Below are 21,114 nucleotides of genomic sequence, written 5' to 3'. Positions count from 1 at the left end.
CCACTGGCATCATGCAGTGACTGCCTCAAATCGTCAAATTGACTATGGCCCGAGACCATCTCAACTGGAACCTGACTAGGAACCAGGCCATCAGAATCCTCATCCACCTCCGAAATATATTCCAGGTGGTGAAAAGAAGGCACCCGAGAGTGCTTGCTCTTAACCAGAGCCTTCCTAGGGGGTTCCCCCGTGCCACGGGGCACCTCTGACACCCCAGCCACGAAAGGCGTCGAGGGCGTCGAGTGAATCGGCGCCGGCGTCGAGAGAACAGGCATCAGCGCCGGGAGGACCGGCGTCGACGTCGAGTAAATCGGCGTTGACGTCAGATGCAGCGCCGCCAGCACCGACGGCGTTGACACAGTCCTCCAAGCCGAAGCTCCGAGCGTGTCCTTCGACGACCTGAGCGTCGACGGCTTCGACGACTTCCTCGGAGCCGGAGCCTCGAGAAAGCCTGTCGACGCCTCAGGCATCGATGTCTTCCTCGAAGACATCACAGGTGCACACGTCTCGAACGCGTCGAGGACCGGGACCTGGAACGGGTACGTCGAGAACGAGTCCCCTTGTCCGAACGGGACCTCTCCCGTGACTCGTGCCGACCACTCTTGCGAGCGGTGTCTCTCGACCTCTCACGGCCGACCCCACTCGGGGGCGCAGACGGCTTAGTACCCTGCAACTCGAGAATCGCCAGCATTTTCTTCCAGAAGGAAGCCCATTCCTCCGGCGTTGCACGGCTGGTGGGGTAAGCGACGTGCCGGGCAGAGTCCTCAGAAGAGGACCTGGAAGACGACCGCTGTCGGCGCTTCCGAGAATGCCTCGAAGAGGTCGAGGAGTGGCGAGACCGACTCCTAGAAGGAGACCCACAAGACTTCCGACGACAACGCGGAGAGTCACCTCTCGAATCATCCGTCGAAAGCCCCGCAGACTTTGACTTCCGGGGCTTGGACACCCGACCTACCGACAACTTCTTCTTAAGTTCCCGTAAGGCTCTGGACATGAGCGACTGGCAGTCGATACAGTCATCCGTGTCGTGGGCCTCCCCAAGGCACCAGAGGCAGGCGTCGTGCGAGTCCGTCACCGACATATTGGACCCACACTCCCCGCACTTCTTGAAGCCCGGACGCGGGGTCGAAGACGAAGTAGAAGACATCTTCTTACGAAGGATTTTCTCACCAAAACGAACAGGTTCGAAGAACCGAGAAGAACAGAACTCTAAAGAGTCGAGACGTAACCGAGATTCACGAAGCAACACGTTCGCGGAAAAAACGGAACTGAGGCTACGGGCGTCGTGCGTCCTACTTATCACATCGGATGACGTCGGACGTCGTGGGTGGTCCTCGACGACGGCGCATCGCCATCATCGACGCAGGACGCAGAAAAAAGTTTCCGAAGCAGCACAGCTGTGGTGATTACCTGTCATAGATATGGAATACGTCGGAGGACCCAATCCCCTCAAAATATGGATTCTGTCTGCATCTGAGATTGCAGCAGTGACACACATCACCCATTATTTCAACAGAGTTCCATGTCAGTGGCTTATTCTTGGAATTGCAGGGTTGCACGAGGTGGGAGGACAACGAGGGTCACTGGCTACCAAGAAGACCATAATGAGGCTCTTTTCCACTGATGGATGGTGTGTGAAACAGTTACCATTATCTTGCCAAGTTCCAGCAAGGATAACATGCAGCTGCGTGGCTTGGTGAGTATGATCACACACGGCACAACCTTCTTGAGTCTACTTATCGTGCCTTGTGCACTCCACATTGGTGATGAACATGATCGAGAGACTGTTTACGTAGGTGGCATGTTAGCATTCCTAACCCTCAATATGGCATATATGCTATTGAAAGCAATATGGAAGCCGCAATTTGAACAGTGGTTATCGCTGATGCCACGTAGGGAATTGGCTATGTTTTAGGGTGAACACTTTCAGTACAAGACCATGCTATGTCACTTCTCCCCATGAAAAACAGAAGGGTCCTGCAGGGCTCCCCGTCCACAGCCCCAGTTCTCCCCTGGAAGAAAGCAAACCATGGAATGCCAGAGCCCTTGTTTTAAGGGGGCATCTTGGGAATGCTTACATAATATCCAACCGGGAACCGGACATCATCCAACAAACGAATGCCTATTGGTGGTGATGGTTGATGTCTGGCTCTCAGCGGCTGTGGGATAGAACCACCATCCGCGATGGGACAGTTGCCTTTTCTCACCTTCTGAAGGAGATACAAAGGAAATTCCAGTGCAGCAAACTTCAGGGCACAGGAGAGCAGGTCAGCAAGACACCTACAGCAACGGTCACCAACAGGTAGTGACGTGGGAATCACAGATGGATGCAGCGTTATGCACTCTCCTAATTTGGGACCTAGAGGAGCTAGGCCTGTATAATTCAGCAGGAGAGGGCACGGGAGCACAAGCAAGTGATGTCCTAAGTTTCAGGCTTCCACTTAAGACGGCTGCGATTCTGTGGGAGACCCTGAGGTAGAGCTGGACAGTTCACTGGATGGCCCAGGAACACTTCTGAAGGAGCTCGTTCGGTGGGTAAGCAAAGGGTGCCAAGAGTATTTGTTCCCACTACTCCAGAGGGGCAAAGTGCCTTGGCAGGCCTTCTTGATCGATGAAGAAAACAGGGGTCCAACGGGACAGCGGAGGGTGAAAGGTGCCAAACCTTGCAAAGCGTCTCCAGCGGTACACATATGTGACCCGTAGAAGCCCGTCAAAGAGATCGGTTTTCGCTGGAGACTGCATGCCCAATTAAGAAAACCCACGTTACTTGACCTGGGTGAAGGCAAGGGACAAAATGGCTATGGGACAGAACAAAAGACTCAGCCATTTTCGGACCTCGCCACAGTCTGGAACCAAACGTGGTAAACTTGTTGTGATTGAGTAAAAAGAAGTAAAACAACTATAAAAAGTAACTACAAAAAAATTGAGGGTATTTAGGACCATTAAACAATAAGGACCCCAGTGCACGGTACTGGAACGTACAATGTGCACTGTTAAAAAGTTACCAAGAAATGGCAACATAGTCAAAGACTAAGGGAAACATAGTTTCCCAGTACTGACAGTCTGAAAGATGTGTCAGTTTCCCCATAACAAGTGAGCAACAGCCCAGGGAAGCGTAGCTGAAGGCTGTGCTTCACTGGCAAAAGTCAGGATAGGATAGCCCAAGAAAAGCAAAAGATTTGGGGGGTCCACAAATTGAGTGAAATTCCACATTGATGAAATCTTTCCTAACACGCGCCCCTCCCAGACCAAGGACAGGGCGAACTAATCCACCCCTGGATGGGCCTCATGTTCAGGTTGGTTAAACATTCTGGACAATCCATCAGCATTGCTATGTTGGACATGTGGCCTGTGCTCAATGGTGAAGTCAAGCCCTTGTAGGCTTATGGACCACCTGAGCAACTTTGGATTCTCTCCCTTCATGTTCATTAGCCACTTTAAGGGCTTATGGTCAGTTTGCACAGTGAGGTGGGTCCCATAGATGTAGGGCCACAGCTTCTTTGGGGCCCACACGACAGATAAACATTCGTTCTCCACATCCCCACAGTGGACCACCTGAGCTCTGTCCGTAAGATGGCGACTAATAAGTAATAAGGGTGTTCCTTGCCTTTCTCATCTATCTGTAATAGTACAGCACATTTCCCAGTGTCAGAGACATCTGTCTGCACAATAATAGCATGTTTGTAGTCAGGGGCCCCGAGGACAGGGGCCTGTCACAGGGAGTAGTTTAAGCCATTGATAGTCTTCTCACATTCCTTAGTCCAAGAGACCTTCTCAGGCTCCTTTGGAGTTGTGAGAGCAGTCAGAGGGGCAGAGGGGCAGTTATGGTGCCATAGTCTGCCATAAAACGGCGATAGTACTCAGTGAGAACTAAGAAGGCTCTCATGTGGGTTTGTGCAGTGGGGGTAGGCCAGTCTTGTATTGCTTGGACTTTAATGGGGAGAGGCAAAATCCTCCCTCCACCTACTTCATGCCCACGGTGCATTTTTCTACCCAAAGGGCATTACCTGGTACTGTTAAAGGCCTTCTGGAGTTATAAATGCTGTCTTCTCCTTGGCATGCTCTGCTATTGATATTTGCCAATACCCTACAGTGAGGTCAAATGTGCTGAGGTACTTGGGGGCACCCAAGGTATCCTCCAGCTCATCAGTTCTAGGTAGGGCGTGAGCATCTGCCCTGGTGACAGCATTCAGAGCCCTGTAATCCACACGGAACTGAGTTCAGAAGTACCAGCTTTAGGCACTAGAACCACAGGACTGGATTATGGACTACTGGAAGGCTCAATCACTCCAAGATCCAACATCTTGTTGACCTCAGCCTTGATGTAGGATCTCACCTTATCCGACATTCTGTTACCCCTACTTTTGGTAGGTACACTACCCCCAGTGTCTATTTCATGTTTGCACTGAGGTGTCAAACCTGGATTTAGTGAGAACAATGAGAACTGCCTCAGCAAAGTTCTTCCCCTTGTTGGTCAAAAGTCAAGTGAGGGGCCACTTGGACAACCTCAATGGAGCCATCTGAAGGACCATTCTCGAATAAGTCAGGGAGCGGTTCAAATTCCTCCTCTTCCATATCTGATGCCAGTAGCAGTGCAGCTATTTCAACCCTAGGGATGGAAGCCTTCAGCCTATTTATGTGAAACACCTTTGGGGCCTGACCCGGCCTTGTAAGGTCCACCAATTAGTTGACCTCACCCAGATGCTCCACAGCTGTGTAAGGGCCTGACCATTTATCCTGTAGGGCTCTAGGCCTTATTTGGTTCATGATCAGGATTTCTTGACCTGGGGTAAAGTGAACAAGTGAAGCGTTCTTGTCATACGAATATTTGACCAATGCCTGACCAGCCTTCAACTTGTCACTGGCCTGAGCCATCAGGAGGACCATTCTCTTCCTTAACCCCAGCACATAGTCTACTACATTGGTAGTTACTGGAGGAGTGGTGAGCTCCCACCCTTCCTTGACTATGGCCAGTGTACCCTTACAGGGTGACCAAAAAGAAGCTCAGATGGGCTGAAGCAGTTTCACGATGCTCCAGTTCTCAGCAGCTGCATGATAGCGCGATCGTCCGTGACGGGACAGTTGCTTTTTCTCAGCATGCGAAGGAGATAGAAAGAAATGTCCAGTGCAGCAGGCTTTGGGGAACAGGAGCGCACCTCCTCCTCGCCAGGTTCAGGTGCTTGGCCAATTACCTCCATCTCAGTGGTAGGGTAGTTGGGGGAATGTTCTCTTTCCCTATTTTGGTTTTCTGACTCCCTTAGCCTTGGGTTTCTCCTTTGGCTCAGCCTTGGACTTGGCCAGGGCAGCTCTTGTTTGTGACCTTGTGCAGGGTCTCCCTGCTGTATCCCCCACAAGACCTAAATCTCTGAGGTCATGTCCCAGCAGGTCCTTTCCTGGGACTTGCCTCTGTATACACACAGGAATCCTCACTACTGTCCCATTGATAGTTAGATTTACAGGCATCACTAGGAACTTGAGAGGGCGGCCATCAGTTAACTTGGTGGGCATGAGGGGTGCTCTGGCAAGCTCCTCCTGGTTGACCAGTGTGGCATCCACCATTGTGCTGGCTCCACTATCCCTAAGGGCAGGAGTGTCAACCCCATTTATCAGCACACTTCCTTTAATGTAGTGATTGGTGTTGTCAGGTATCCTAGCACAAGCTTCTGAAACTCTTGGCTCCCAGGAACCCATGGAAACTAAGACTACTTCAGACTCTATCCCACTGGGCAAGGGGTCTGAAGAGAAGGGTGCCCCTGTGTTAATTTCTTCTTCCTTATAGGAGGGGAAGGTCAGACTCGCAGAGTGGACCGCCAAGGTTTTCACCTTACATCTGGGGCCCTCTTCACATGGTTACTTGCTCTACAAGCCACACAAGATCCACTGGGTCTGTGTACATAGGGAGACTTACTGTAACCCAATCTATGCTTGGGAGGGTTACTCCCACTACTCTGACTATTCTCAGGTGACTTACCCTTTTTAATCTTTTTTGTGGCCCTTCTGAGAGGATGATTTTTCAGATCCCCACCCTCCTTATCTTTGTACTTTTTCCCGCTCCTCCTGCTTACCAGAAGCAGGTTTGTCCTTATGGGACACTCTGTATGACACCCATACATCTGCTGCAATGGCTAATTTCTTAGGATCAATCTCTTTAGAGTCAGCCAAGTGCTGCTTAGGGGAACAAGAAGCAAAATATGTTCAAGCATGACTAAATACATCATACCCTCAAAGGTGGTTACCTTGTATCGTTCCACCTAACCAATCAAGTTTATAAAGGAATCAGCCACATTAGAAACCCAAGTATTACCTTCTTTCTTTTTGTATTCTCTGAATATTTTCAAGTATTGGGCAGGAGTCTTCCCATCTTTAAGACCAGAGTTTGCTTCAATTTCGCAAAGTGTTTTCTGTCAGCCTTTGACATATCCAGAATAGCACTGCAGCCAGAATGGGGTAGTCGATGAGCAACCATGCAATCTTATCAGCATCCACTACTTCTTGTACCTTGCATGCATACTCAAATGCAGTCAACCAATCCATAATGTAATCCTTGTCATCATATACACTAAGCAGATCTTTTGGAAATCTTGGATGAGAGGAGGGGCCAGACCCATTACCTGACCATCTAGAGGAAACATTTGTGCTCTGCAGTCTAGCAAGCTCCAATTGGTGTTCCCTGTCCTTCTGCTTCTCTGACCTCTACAGGTCTAGTTATGCCATGCAGAATTCAAGGTCCTTCTGCATGAACAGCAGCTCTTGCTTCTTGAATGCCAGCATGGTATCAGCCTCTGAGCCAGTCAGCGAAATATGGGACACATCACCATCATAAACATCATCATTGTCCCTCTCTATAACAGCACTATTTACAACACTGCTGGTTCTAGGGATCGCCCCACTACCTTCTGCGCTATCATAGGATAGCAAAGCCTGAATCATAATTTCCTGACAATCTATGATCCTCTGTATCATTTCAGATGTGGCACCAGTGGCTGCCAGGCCCCTTTCGGTACAAATATTTCTTAGTGTCTCAGATTTTGAGGCACTCAAAGCAATATCCGTGATTGCATCCATACTATAAGTAAAGCCAGGTGGCTTACAGTTAACTTTAACCTAAGGACACTGTGGGCCTGATCACGACTTTGGCTGTAATGCCGGCGGTATTACCGCCAGCGGTATTAGCCCTACCGCCGAACTCACCGGCGCTAATAGCGCCGGATCACGAGTTCGGCGGTAATGTAATTCCCCATTCCTCATTGAGCCCATTCGGGAATGCCCCATTACCCATTGGGGTCAATGGGGAAATTCTGCGCTCTTACCGCCGGCGGATTTCCCGCCGGCGATAATAGCGCAAATTTTCAGAGGATTTCCCCCCACCTAAGAGCTGGGGCGAAATCCACCGAAGTCCTGATTTGGCGGATCCTTAAATCTGGCGGTAATAGCGTTACCGCTGGATTTAAGGGTTACCGCCAAAGTCGTGATCAGGCCCTGTGCCTCTTGTGTAAACTTTAGTTTTATAAAACAGTTACCACACAAAATACTCTACTATATAACATATATACAATACATTTAATGCAACAAATGAGTGAAACACAGCCACAACCTCCAAAGAGAAGGGTGAGTTAACACACTAGGAGCATTAGACAATTCTTCAGAGTCGTTCCCTAACTTTCGAATCCAGACCTAAGAAGTGGGGAGCCTTGTGCTCAACAGTACAGTTGTGCATAAAAACACACAATCGCGCAGTTGGAACAAAAAGCGGATCTTCTTGGGAGAGCTGTAGCAAGTCAGGAAGGGCCCTGAGGTGATGAAGAATTGGTTCCCACTATTCGAGTAGGATCTGCCCTTGGAGGCAGAGCAGTTTTCAAAAGGTGAGAATAGCTAGGGAGCGCAGGCTAACCCAGCCAAGAAAAAATACCTTATTAGGGATATTTGTGCGTAAAAGATCGGTTGTGCCAGGGGGAGGTGCTGCCTGAACTACTCAGCCCACATGACCATCCTGAACTCCAAAGTTTATTTGTTGAAGGTGGTCCTGATAGGGATGAGTTCAGTAAGGGCCCACGTGAGTGCCCATCTTTAGAAGGCCTACGTTGTTGAAGGTGGTCCTGATAGGGATGAGTTCAGTAAGGGCCCACGTGAGTGCCCATCTTTAGAAGGCCTAAGGAGACAGGCCTGCTCCGAACCTGAAGGCGAACCTCCCGGGAAGCATAGGATTTATTGGGTCAGCAAGCCACCTACATCGACCGACACCAACAGGACGTGACACCGAAATCACAGATGGATGCAGAGTTACACACTCTGTCATTTTGGGGCCTAGAGGAGCTAGGCCTGCGAGATTTGGCAGGAGAGGGCACAGCACCACAAGAAAGCGATGATCCAAGTTCGGGCTTCTACTCGAGACGGCTGCGATTCTGCAGGATACCGTGAGGTATGATATGATATGATATGATATGGCATTTGTAACGCGCCTATACACAGGTGTTTCAAGGCGCGAGGTAGAGATGGACAGTTCACTGTATGGCACAGGAACACTCCCGAAGGTGCTCGTTTGGTGGGTAAGCAGGGGGCGCTGAGAGTAGTTGTTGCCACTACTGCAGAGGGGCAACATGCCTTGGCAGGCCTTCTTGATCGATGAAGAAAACAGGGGCCAGATGGGACAATGGAGAGTGAAAGGTGCCAAACATTCCAAAGGGTCTCTGGCGGTTCCACAAGTCTGTTTCTTCATTGCAGGCTACTTGTCTCCTCCTGTAGTTTGGAGAGAACTCCGGTGGTCGACCTGGAATGGATGCAGAGTCCCTGCTCTTATCCAAGATTAGCTTTGTGCCAAAATCGAGGACTTCCAATCGAAATTCTGCTGTCATGCAGGCATCCCAGTCATGGATCAATCACAGTACACGGTGGTCCCAGTCATTCAGGCACTCTAGACATCCTGGCACCAGTAGTGTGGTTGGGACCAGACAGTCCCAACCTGCTTCCTGGGCACACACATATGTCAGGCAGAAGCCTGCGAAAGAGATCGGTTTTCATGGGAGGCTGCATGCCCAAATAAGGAAAACCCGGGTTACTCGGCCTGGGTGAAGGCAAGGGACAAAATGGCCATGGGACTGAACAAAAGACTTTGTGGCTCAGCCATTTCTGGACCTGGCCACAGTCTTGAACTAAATGCAGTAAACGCGATGTGATTCAGTAAAAAGAAGTAAAACACTTATAAAAAGTAACTGCTGCCTCCAGTTCGTCCCAGGCACACTCGTACACTCACCAATAAATCCTTCGAGGATACCTAGGGTCATAAAACAAAAAGGACCCCAGCACACGGTACTGGAAGGTACATTGTGCTCTGTTAAAGTTATCAAGAAATGGCAACATAGTCGAAGACCAAGGGAAACATAGTTTCTCAATACTGACAGTCTGAAGGATGTGTCAGTTTCCCCATAACAAGTGCGCAAAAGCCCAGGGGAGCATAGCTGAAGGCTGTGCTCCACTGGCAAAAGTCAAGATAGGATAGCCAATCAAAAGCAAAACGTTTGGGTGGTCCACAAATGGAGGGAACATTACTCTTTCCTAACACCCAGTTATTTACAACTGTAATAAAGTGTGTCCTGCAAAGGGTGCCGAAAACCAAGTGTCTGCCAGACTTGCTGTCTCTGAAAGCCCAGCTCGGGGCAGGACAAATGGCACTAGCCGGTACATCTCTGGTATTTACGAGCTCCAACCAACTTCAGGCAACCAACTTCAAAGAGGCTTATACAAAACTCTGGCCCAGAGTGGTAAATGGCAAATGGCTTGGAGGAAGCAAAGCTCTATTTGAATTAACCTTAAGATGTACTATTCATTTAAAAAGACACTATAACTTCAGTCTTTTTCTCAGCGACCACAAGTCGCACTGATTACAAATGTGTTCCTTTTTTAGATAATTTCTATTTTGGTGAGATAAAATTCATCCACCTGCGACTCGGGGGGGGGGGACAAAAATGTGTAGATCCTTAGCCTATTTAACTAAAAACTTTAATTTAATTAAGCCTCCTTGGCGGAACACCACAGGGTGATTTTTTGTTAAAACAGGCCTTTAAGTGGAGGGGGTCTGAAATACCAAATTCTTCAAATCATCCCAATTTTTACCAACCAGCTTCCCCAACACAGGCCTCTAAGTGGATGCGGTATGAAATCCAAAATTCTCAAATCATCCAATTTTTTCCATCCAGCTTCCCCAACACAGGCCTTTAAGTGGAGGGGTGGGGGTCTAAAATCCAAAATTCCAAAATCATTCCAATGTTTCTGTCTGACTTCGCCAATACAGACCAAATAGGGGGTGGGGGGGCGCATCTGCAAAACAAACTGATAAATCAGCCTGTGTTTATTTTAAAGTAAAAATGAAATGAAAATAGCTGAGTTTTTTGCAGGATTGGAGGACTGGAGGACCAGAATCATTAAACATAGTCCACCTATAAGGCAGCCATTTTAAGAATTCTTTTAAGAAGCCTGAAAATGTCTCTTATACCACCAAAATGTTAGAACCCAAAGAGCAAAGGGTAATTAGGAGAGGCCAAAGAAGAACCCACTTTGTGGAGGAACTCTGGATTATCCCCTTTGAAAGAGAAGCTTCCCTGGAGGACTCAGGCAAACAGACCTTCTATTTCAGAATGGAGGGATCTCTCACAATAAATAAACAAATAAAGACACAAAACATTTCTTCACACATAGGATCCCACAAGAGGCCCGTAAGGCTGCATATAATTTGCAATGTGGGAGGATCCGGCGCCTATGGCGTTTGTGCAGGAGTTAAAGCGGGCATTTGCTTAGACTTCCCGACGTGTCAACACAAATAGTAGGGAGTTCATAATTACATATTATTTCCATGTGCTCCCCAAATACATCCTGACTCAGGTAAACAGACTTTCTCTTTCAGAAATGGAGGGATCTCTCCCAAAGAACAATGGGTCCAAAAAGACCCCGAGTGTGACAGGGTAAGTATGGAGAGCAACCCAGAACCCAAAACTATTCAACCCCAAAAATGTGAGCCAGACAGAATTGAAATGGAGGGGGTGTCCTCTTCTCAAATGGGTTCTGAGAACTGTCACCAGGTAAAGTTGGACAGCCAAGGAGCCGGAGAGAAGGAGAATTCCCCAACGACCCCCATTAAAAGTTGCAAAGTTTTCTTATAACAGATTCCCGAACTATGACACAGAAAATGGCCCAAGATCACAAAGTGTCAAGAGTTAAATATTAAGAAAATGACAACCAGGCTGTCAAATAACTCACACTGTCTTTGCACCTTGGAGGAGAAAGAAGGCAGATGTTATGCACCGGTCAAGGTGCACGGTCAGTGTGAATTATTCGCTCTGGTGGATACTGTATCCTAAGTCACCCTCCTGTCCAAAAAGGCCTTTGACCAATTAAACTCAGGATGGGGAGGGCCACAAACTCCCCTCACACCACTTCCTGGACAACTCAAAAAATAAATTCACAGGGATGATATTTCCATCGAAGGGACTGCGGATCTGGAAATAGAAATTGGATGGCACTGAGTAAAACATCCAGTGATAGTTGTGGCTTCAGAGGGCACACCTTGTTTAATGGGGAGCGATCTCCTGAGGAGGTTTTCACCTCTGACCCATGGTGTAAACAAGGTCCTCTGGACCCAGACTAGTCGACCTAAAAAAGCAGGAATGGTACCTGACATTTAATTTATCAACTTTCTGAGAAAGTCGAATTCCATTTCAAGAATAACCAAGTCCCAGACATGACTGTCATATCTGTAGGAGAGCAAACTGGTGATGGGAACCCTACTCCGTTCTTGAAAATCAACCTTCCTCCCAGTTTTAAGTGAAAATCCACACTGGAAGGGAACACTCTAAAATCAGAAAAAACCTTGAGTCTTGTGAAACCAGATAAGGAAGAACCCGCTCGGTCTGATGCACATTTAGAAAAAGGGCGAACAGTTGCTATTCCCCATTAAGTTAAATGAGGGGGAGGAGCCGGTGCTCGCAAGAGTATGCCTGAATAATGGAAGAAGATTCATCAGCAAAGAATTATTCAGAAAACTCCCAAAAGACCAGACCATTAGCACATTTAAATTGATTGACAAATGGGAAGGAGGTCTGGAAACCCCAAATTCCAAACATCTCCTGCCTAGCATGTGTATGCTAAAAGTGTCCATTGGCAACAAAAGCATAGAGAATCACTTTTGGGTCATGAGAGATATCACTTCCACTTTTATCTGGGCAGTGACATTTGCAACTGATTCACAATCAATTTGGACCTAATTAAGATAAAGCCTGGTCCCGACTGGGAGGTAACTATGTGGGCTTTGAAAACAGCAAAAAAGTATTTTGTTCAGCTCAATTGCTGTCTTATGCAGTTGAAGTTCAAGAGGTTACCATCCCAGGACAGGTGCGACAATTCATTATTTCCCTCAAAATTAAGCTAGGACAGAACCTCAAACACACGGACGCCTATATAAATCTAAATTCCCATCTCCAACAAGGTTTGTATTTAAATCCAACACCTCTAGTAGACCTAGAACAAGACACCATTTGAATATTGGTGGATAGCAGCGATCCTCAAAGTATCACTTTGGGCGCAGTCACCTTTATTGGAATGGCGGTTGATACCCAACATTATTCTACTGATTTAGGTAATGAAATCATGGGACCAATTCCAAATGACTGTTTCGAAATCAGCAACAGTATTCCTCCAGAAAAGATTTTTACTAGGCATGTGCCCTTTACTCGCTCCTGGTTACCCAGTGTAGCTCCTACCTACTGGGTGATGCCTCACACACAGGGGCTGCTTTTAGTTCCTGCTCATCAATATTCCTTTGGAAACCAGTTATCCTTCATTTTGTGAAGCTTGCCGAACCAGTCTGCCCTTCATTTTGTGATACTTGGCCCCATTTTGAAACTGACACTAAGGCAAATATCACATCAATGGGGAACATGCCTGGTATAAGGGTTTATTCCACCCCAGGAAAAGTGCAAGTATGCCCCTGTACAACCCAATGGGACAAATATCCCTTCTTATGGCCAGTATGGTACCCACTGATGCCCCTTTGCTGGCGGCACCATAGACATTCGCAAAGAATAGCCTTATTCTAGCACCAACCCTGGGGGCAATGAAACCAAGTACCATCATTACCAGTGTGGGAAGTGAAGAGGCTCTAAGGAGGGCCTTGGAGAAACATTTCATGCAAACAAACACGAACGCTTAAGTGACTCTAATACATAATTGGTACACATAACGATAAAACGTCAGCAAATGTTGACAATCTATCTTCTGAAGGTGGGAAGATGGTTACCTTGAAGTGTGCCAGGTAATGCTGCGGACATGTGTGCTTCCCATTGCCGTTTGTCTGGAGGCCCTCCTCTTGGCTGGTGTCCTTCAGCTCGATGCCGGCCGTCGTGTCCCACAGGAAGCCACAGTACTCTACACCCTGAAACCAAAGCACAGCACGTGACCAACAGAGCAAAGCCATTGAAACCACAGTACTCTAGACCTTGAAGCCAAAGCGCAGCACGTAACTAACAGAGAAAAAAAAACACTTCTCAGGCAATGTTTTAGCTTCAGGCAGACTTACATGCATTAAGTAACAACTTCTCTACTACCACCAACCCACCCCATGGCCACCAATTCTACACCCCCCCAACATCAGAGGCGTAGCCAGGATTGTCTAAGAAGTGGGGCCTGAAGGTAATGTAGTTGGGCCCACCGTAGCAACATTGACCCCTCTACATGCCCACAAAGTGCTGCTGAGTGAGCATTTACAGATTTTAGCTGGGCCTTGCCCGCTCAGGCCCTACCCTGTCTACGCCACTCACACCGTTACATTTGCTGGTTGGGTTATGTTTGGGCTATTTTCGGCTACATTGGCAAGTTCTCCCGAGGCTGCTTTGTTGAGCCTGCACCCAACCAACTACCACCACTCAGCCACCGAACCTCACTCTCTCCACCCCCAGCCAGTCAGCCATCCCACCCCCCACTCTCTCTACCCCCACCCACCCTACCCCTACTAGCTCTACCCCCAACCAACCTAGCCGCACTCTCTCAACCCCACCCCCACATATCTACCCACCATACCCCCACACTCTCTACCCCAACCACCAAATCCCCACTTTCTCTACCCCATCCACCCTACCCCTACTCTACCCCTGCTCACACAACCCACTTTTTCTCTAGCCCCACCCAACCTCCACTCTCTCTACCCCATCCATCCTACCCACAGGCTCGCTACCCCATCCACCCTAACCCCACTCTCACGCACTACCCCCACCCATTGAACCCACACTCTCACTACCCCCACCCTCCCCCCACTCTTTCTACCCTCACCCACTCTCTTTACCCCATCCACCCTAACCCCTCTCACTCACTACCCTACCTAACCCACACTCTCTCTATGCCCACCAGCCCTACCCTAAGCCACCCAACCTCCCCCACTCAATCTACCCCCACGCCCTATACCCCCACCCACCCTACCCCCACTCTCTCTACCCCATTCATCCTACCCACAATCTCTCTACCCCATCCACTTTAACCCCACTCTCACTCACTACCCACACCCATCCAACTCATATTCTCGCTACCCCACCCTCTCTACCCTCACCCACTCTACCCACTCTCTTTACCTTAACTACCCTAACACCTCTCACTCACTACACCACCCACCCAACCCACACTGTATCGACCCCCACCAGCCCTACCCTCACCCACCCAACCTAACCCCAATCACTCTACCGCAACCCAACCACCCTACCCTAACTCCCTCTACCCCAACCCACCCACCCTACCCCCACTCCATCTACCCCACCCAACATCCACTCTCTTTACCCCATCCATCCTACCCACAATCTTTCTACCCCATCCAGCCTAACCCCACTTTCATTCACTACCCCCACCCATCTGACCCACATTCTCACTGCCCCCACCTTTCCCCCTCTCACTCACCACCTCACCCACCCAACCCACATTCTCTCTACCCCACTCTACCCCCACTCTCTCTACCCCCACCCGACCTACCCCAACCTTACCTACCCTCACTCTCTCTACCACCACCCTACCCACACTCTCTCTACCCCACCCACCCTACCCCCACTGCCTGTACCCCCACCAACTCTATCCCCACTTTCTTTACCACCAACCTACCCCCACTCTCTCCACACCAACACACCAAATCCCAACTCTCTCTGCCCACCCAGCCCACACGCACTTTCTCCCCACCCACCCTACCCCCATTCCTACCTCCACTCACCATACCACCACTCTCTCTACCTCCAATCGCCCACCCACTCGACAAACCCACCCTACTCTCTCTCTACCTCATCCACCCATCTTACCCCCACTCTCTATCCCACCCACCCAACCCAAACTCTCTCTACACATACCAGCCCTACCCTCACCCCCCAACCTACCTGCACTTATTCTACTTCAATCCACCAACCCTACCCCCACTCCCTCTACCCCAACCCACCCACACTACCCCCACACCATCTACCCCAACCCGCTGACCCTACCCCCACTCCCTCTACCCCAGCCACACTACCTCCACTCTTTACCTCATCCACCCTACCCACAATTTCTCTACCCCATCCACCCTAACCCCACTCTCATTCACTACCCCACCCACCCAACGCACACTCTCACTACCCCCACTCTTTCCCCATGCTCTCTGCCCTCACCCACTCTACCCACTCTCTTTACCACATCCACTCTAGCCCCTCTAACTCACTACCCCGCCCACCCAACTGACGCTGTCTCTACCCCACCCTACCCCCACTCTCTCTACCCCCACCTGACCTACCCCAACCTTACCTACCCTCACTCTCTCTACCCCCACCCAACCCCCACTTTCTGTACCCCCACCCACCCTACCCCTACTCTCTCGACCCCAACCCCCCCACTCTCACTCCGCTCCCACCCCACACCCACTTTCTCCCCACCCACCCTACCCCCATTCCTACCCCCACTTCCCCTACCACTACCCTCTCTACCTCCAATCACCCACCCATCCCCACAAACCCACCCTACCTCCTCTTTGTCTACCTCATCCACCCATCTTACCCCCCCCTCTCTCTACGGCCACCCATCCTACCCTCTCTTTCTCGACCCAACCCTACCCCTTCTCCCTTTACCCCACCACGCACCATACACCCTACTCCACCCTATCTCCTCTATTCCCCCACACGCCTTACCCCACCTTCCTAGCCCCTCATCCTTCCTCTCACGCTCTTGCTTTATTTCTTACCCTCTTGCTCTCACCCTTTTTTGCTCATATTTCCTTTTGCTCATCAGCAATGGCACCCTCTATCAGTGGCTTCCTCCCTTGCTCTATTACCCATCTCATTCTATTGCACACCTGCACCCCTTATCACATCCTCCTTTGAAACTTTTCACTCTCTGCCTTTCACTCTGGTGCCTTTAAATGCAAAATACAAACAACAGCAGTAAACACCAAAACTATTGGCATTGCCAATGCTTGTTTCAAAGGCTTGGGAAGGTTTGGGGGTGGGGGCGTGTCCGCTGTGGTGACCATTCCGTGGTATGGAAAGCTACAGGCAAAATCCAACGGGAAAGAAATTGAGTGTTTTGGTCGGCAAACGTTAGGTTATGTTAATTGCGTTCATGCTGCGCACGTCACCACCATAGTGGTCTGAAAGCAAATGGAGTCTTGCAGGGCTTTTCTTTCAAACCTTCGCAGACGCACAGCCGCAGATCATTTCAAATTGTTTCTAAACGTACGAACATTGTGTCCACGCGCCCTAGAAAATAGAACCTGGTTTCCGGTCTATTATTGGTTCTGCTGATCATAAGGCCGCCTGGGTGAAGGCCCCCTGACAGTAGATTCATTCGACCCGAGCCACTGGCCCATTACCATCCCCAGACAGTTTCACACCTGAAAGAGTACACCAGGGGCTAATTATTTGCTTCTGAAAATTGCCAGGTTGCGCTTATGAGCCTTGTGCCTCTTTTTGTGCTTGCTCTATTATCCTTCACAAAGGAAGGACTATTTGTGGTCTTCAGAGTCCTTGTCACAGTCTTCATGCGCCACAAGTGCGTCACGCGCCCATTCAATATTTGTACCTAAAATAGCAGCAGGCGGCCTGATGACAATGAGAGCCAGGCGATGGGCCTACACAACGTGTAATGGTACCTACACCTGGCGTCAGAGGGGAGTGTGAATGGCATAACAGAGCACGGCTAATGGGCCCTGTAGGGAAAACGTTCCCAGCCCTTTCCCAACATTGCACGAAGCACTCAATAGAAGCAAACTCGATTACCGCTCCAATCACTGCAAATGGTACTCGTGCAGCAGCAGGCTTCTGAAATATCCACCCTTCAAAAGGAAGCCACGTCATGAATTGAAGTGCTGAAGTCGTAGATCAGAAAACCCATGCACCGCCCACCATCATAAAGCACTGCTGGGCATGCATGATTTACCCAGTCTGCACGCTACTTTCCGCCTGCCTCTTATACACAATATTTTTTGAAATTATACTAGTGCACAGTGGCAGGCACTCATTTTCAACAAAGGAATGCGATGTGGACTCATGAGGTGCACACGTGCAGCCAGGGCCGACCCTAGGATTGACAGGGCTCTGTGCGGCAACAGATGTGCGCCCCCCTAATTTGCATTAAAAGTGACATTCGTGATGTCACAGAATTAGTCTTTAGTACGCAAAGGTATCATGGGAAGTTAAATTATGTTGGTGAGGAAAAAAGAGGTCAAGGCTATCTAGCCATTGGTGTGGGCTGCACTCCCCAACATCCACTTGGATGCCTACATTTCCATTTTCCGCTCAAATTTCCAGTGCTATGCTGATGACACCCAAGTCATTTTCAGGCTTCCTTCAGCCACCTCCTCTCCTTCCCTCATCTCTGACTGCCTAATCGCCATTCAAAATTGGTGTGCCGCCAATGATCTTTGTTTAAATTCCAACAAGACTGAGATCCTCCTCATTGGTACACCTTCTCCATCCTTTCCTCTCACTCTCTGGCCGGCTTCCCTTGGCCCTCCTCCTGTCCCTGCCTGCGAGGCTAAGAACCTCGAGGCCATCTTTAAATCAACACTTTCCTTCTCCGCACACATCTCTGACGTCTCTAAAAAGTCTAACTTCTTACTGCACCTCCTTAGAGGTACTCTTCCTTTCCACTCCTTTCCCCAGAAGCTCACTGTCTCCCAAGCTCTGATTCTCTCTAGGTTGGACTACTGTAACAGCCTCTTTCTAAATCTACCTGCCTCCACTCTCCGCCCTCTACAACTAATCTAGAACAGGACTGCAAGACTTGTCCTTGGCCTCAAGCCATGGGATCGTATCTCCCCAGCTCTGAAATTACTTCATCGGCTCCCAGTGGATGCAAGGATTACATTTAAAACCCTCTACATTGTCCACAAGACTTGCTGTGGCATGAGCCCAAAATACCTTCAACTATCTCTCCGTAAATACCTCCCCTCTTGAGCCCTTCGCTCCTCTACCTCTAACTCCCTTAGGGTCAGTCGTTTTTCAAATAAACAAGCTGGGGGTAGATCTTTGTCTTCGGCTGGGGCCTCCTTTGGAACTTCCTCCCTGCCACCCTGAAACTGGAGGAGAACCATCTACGGTTCCGGAAGCTCCTCAAGACCTTCCTCTTCGCTTCTGCCTTTGCCCCTCTTCTCCCCTGCTGATCTGCTTTCTCTCTAGGCACTGCGCATCTGGTCACCCTTTGTCCTCTGGGCCCAGGTACCTGCTCACCCTGCCACCCTCCTGCACTGCCTCCGGGCCATCTCCTGCGCTGGGGCCTGTATCTGTACCCATACAGCCCCCCCCCACTTTTCTTCTGCACTTATCAGATATACCCTATCTGACTAACCTAGCACTTTGCCATTTACCGGCTGCACTACTACTGTTTATCACTTTTTAAAAAAACTTATTTAACTCATTATTCTTATTGTTTGTTTTGTTCTCTCCTGTGCTCCACACTTTCCAATTTCTCCCCCTTCCATGCACTTTCCCCCTTTTCCCTTCCCCATGCACCTGCACGTTCTCAATGTCACTGGGCCTAGTAAGATAGCTGTTTTTGTTTCTCCCCTGTTCCCCTCCCTTCGCCTGGTCGCGCTATGAAACACTTGTGTACGAGCGCAATATAAATAAAATATCATATCATATCATATCACTACGTGCTTTTGTTGAAAGATTTAGTATAGTGTCTCATATTGTCTCTAAGTAGAATTTCTTGCAAAAAAATGGTTCTTAATACTGTTTTGTTCCAAAGGATTTCTTCTGTTTATTAATTCGAACGTAAGTGCTGATGAAACAATTGCCAATGAATTTCGGACTATAGGCAGTCCTTCATCAGGGCATATTACGATCATGTGATCGTGCAACATTGATCAATTAATGCAACCACAATCATGTGAAAACCCCATTCATCCAGTGGTCGAAGTGAGGTCGAACGGACAGGAGCGGTGTTCCTCTACTTTTATTTTGTACTTTTAACAGCTCCTCTACTTTTTGCAACCATTTTCACCATTCCGAAACTATTCTTTGTGAAGTTAAAGCACATTTCTCAATTTTTCCACTGGATATCAGTTACAGCTAAGCTGAAATCTATTTCAACACAATTGGTTGTCAACCAGCATGACTGCAACCCTTGCAAAATGTGTTGCACAGCGCTCCCTTCCTTCCTACTCTGTCCCCCGCTGGAGTCACAGTTCCACTACTGTTTTGGTACACTTCCATCACTGCATTCACCAACCATTTTCATGAACCACAGAAAAATAACAACGTGATTCCTCAATCAAAGAATTCGGAAAGCATAGTCACATGGAATCAATCACAAGGCGTAAATCACTGCCAATTAATTTGTCACCCAAAATCAATAACTCAATTATATCAGTCCGCGAATCAATACATGTATATACCAGAAATAAAATACATAACATAACAGGCATGTGTTGCCAATACATTACCCAGGTAAAGCGAATTCGCCAGTTGGTAGGTAATTAGATATAGTTCCACAGTTGTACCCAAGGAGGTTGTGTCCACCCTCTCAAAAAAATTACGCTGTATACCCACATGTATCATTTACTTGTGCCGTGAAAAGCAGCACATGGCCACAATCATGGAAAAATAACTGCACCAGTATCCGGGATTACAACCTCTCTTGTAACATCCTGGGCAAATATTCAGGACTTGCTTGCCCTCTAATCATGCCCCCTTCTCAGCCCCACATCAGGCTTTCAACAATACTCTATGTTATAAAGATGACGTGAAAGTACACATACCACAGTAAGGTACCCACTCAAACATATAAATCATTACAGATATATGTTAAGCAGAAAGTGTACAATTGTGGCATCATTCTCCCATCTTGACTGGGAGACTACAAATACCAGAATGCAATTTAGCAAAATGCAAAAAAATGGCCTTTGGGTTTTGAAAATGTATTTGCAAGACGTATAACAACATGTAATGTGTGAAAAGGTTACCTGTTTGTGTTTCAGTGTTTGACAAATGCAGGCTTCATATTTGATGTGATGAAAATATCACATTCAACCAAAAATAAACTCTTTTTGGTGCGTTAAATATGAACATCTGAAAATAATGTGGCTAATTTAAAACTGTTTTGTTTGATACATTGTCATTAACCTGGAGGAGAGTGTAGATTTAGGTAGCTAACTGGTGCTTTGTGTGTTCTTTCAGAATGCAAATGCATATTTTTTCCTTTCTTAACACAGAAACCCTACAAACATCTCCTCCAAAACAATGGTCTCTTAAATGGGCCATCATTTGTAAATCGGCCCCACTCGAATGCCCTGCTTGATGAAATAAAGTGATAAGCCGTCATTATAGGGCCTGCAGCCTCTGATGGGCCGCTGGGAACGGGCGTCTATCTCTAGAGAGCCACAGGAGGTTGGGAGGCGACACTGTGGCCTTATGCAAGCTTTGTACATGGAAACTGCACAGCAGTTGAGACAGACACTAGTGCCTTGCGGGACCCCTCTGACAGCGGGGCCCTGAGCCACCCCACACACTACCCATGCCTCGGGCCGGCTCTGCATGCAGCCACACACGCAGCCAAAGCCACAGTTTCACAGTTCCCGATCTATTACCCTACGGTCACATGCAGTGCTGGAGGGAGCTTTTACAAGCACAA

General features: G+C 48.6%; 1 protein-coding gene across 2 annotated transcripts in view; it reads right to left on the bottom strand.

Annotated features, from left to right (window-relative positions):
• Positions 1-21,114, bottom strand: part of EEPD1 (endonuclease/exonuclease/phosphatase family domain containing 1) — a 395,522-nt gene that overhangs the window by 60,053 nt on the left and 314,355 nt on the right. For both annotated transcript variants that reach the window (XM_069613253.1, XM_069613254.1), the window contains one exon: positions 13,286-13,420. In XM_069613253.1, coding sequence (XP_069469354.1) covers positions 13,286-13,420 — 135 coding nt within the window. The remainder of the gene's footprint in view (positions 1-13,285; positions 13,421-21,114) is intronic.

Source organism: Ambystoma mexicanum, chromosome 5p (assembly GCF_040938575.1).
Source record: "Ambystoma mexicanum isolate Mex_15411 chromosome 5p, UKY_AmexF1_1, whole genome shotgun sequence".
NCBI classification, from domain to species: Eukaryota; Metazoa; Chordata; class Amphibia; order Caudata; family Ambystomatidae; genus Ambystoma; species Ambystoma mexicanum.
Note: the sequence above shows the minus strand (reverse complement) of the source record. Positions and strands in the feature narration are given on the sequence as shown.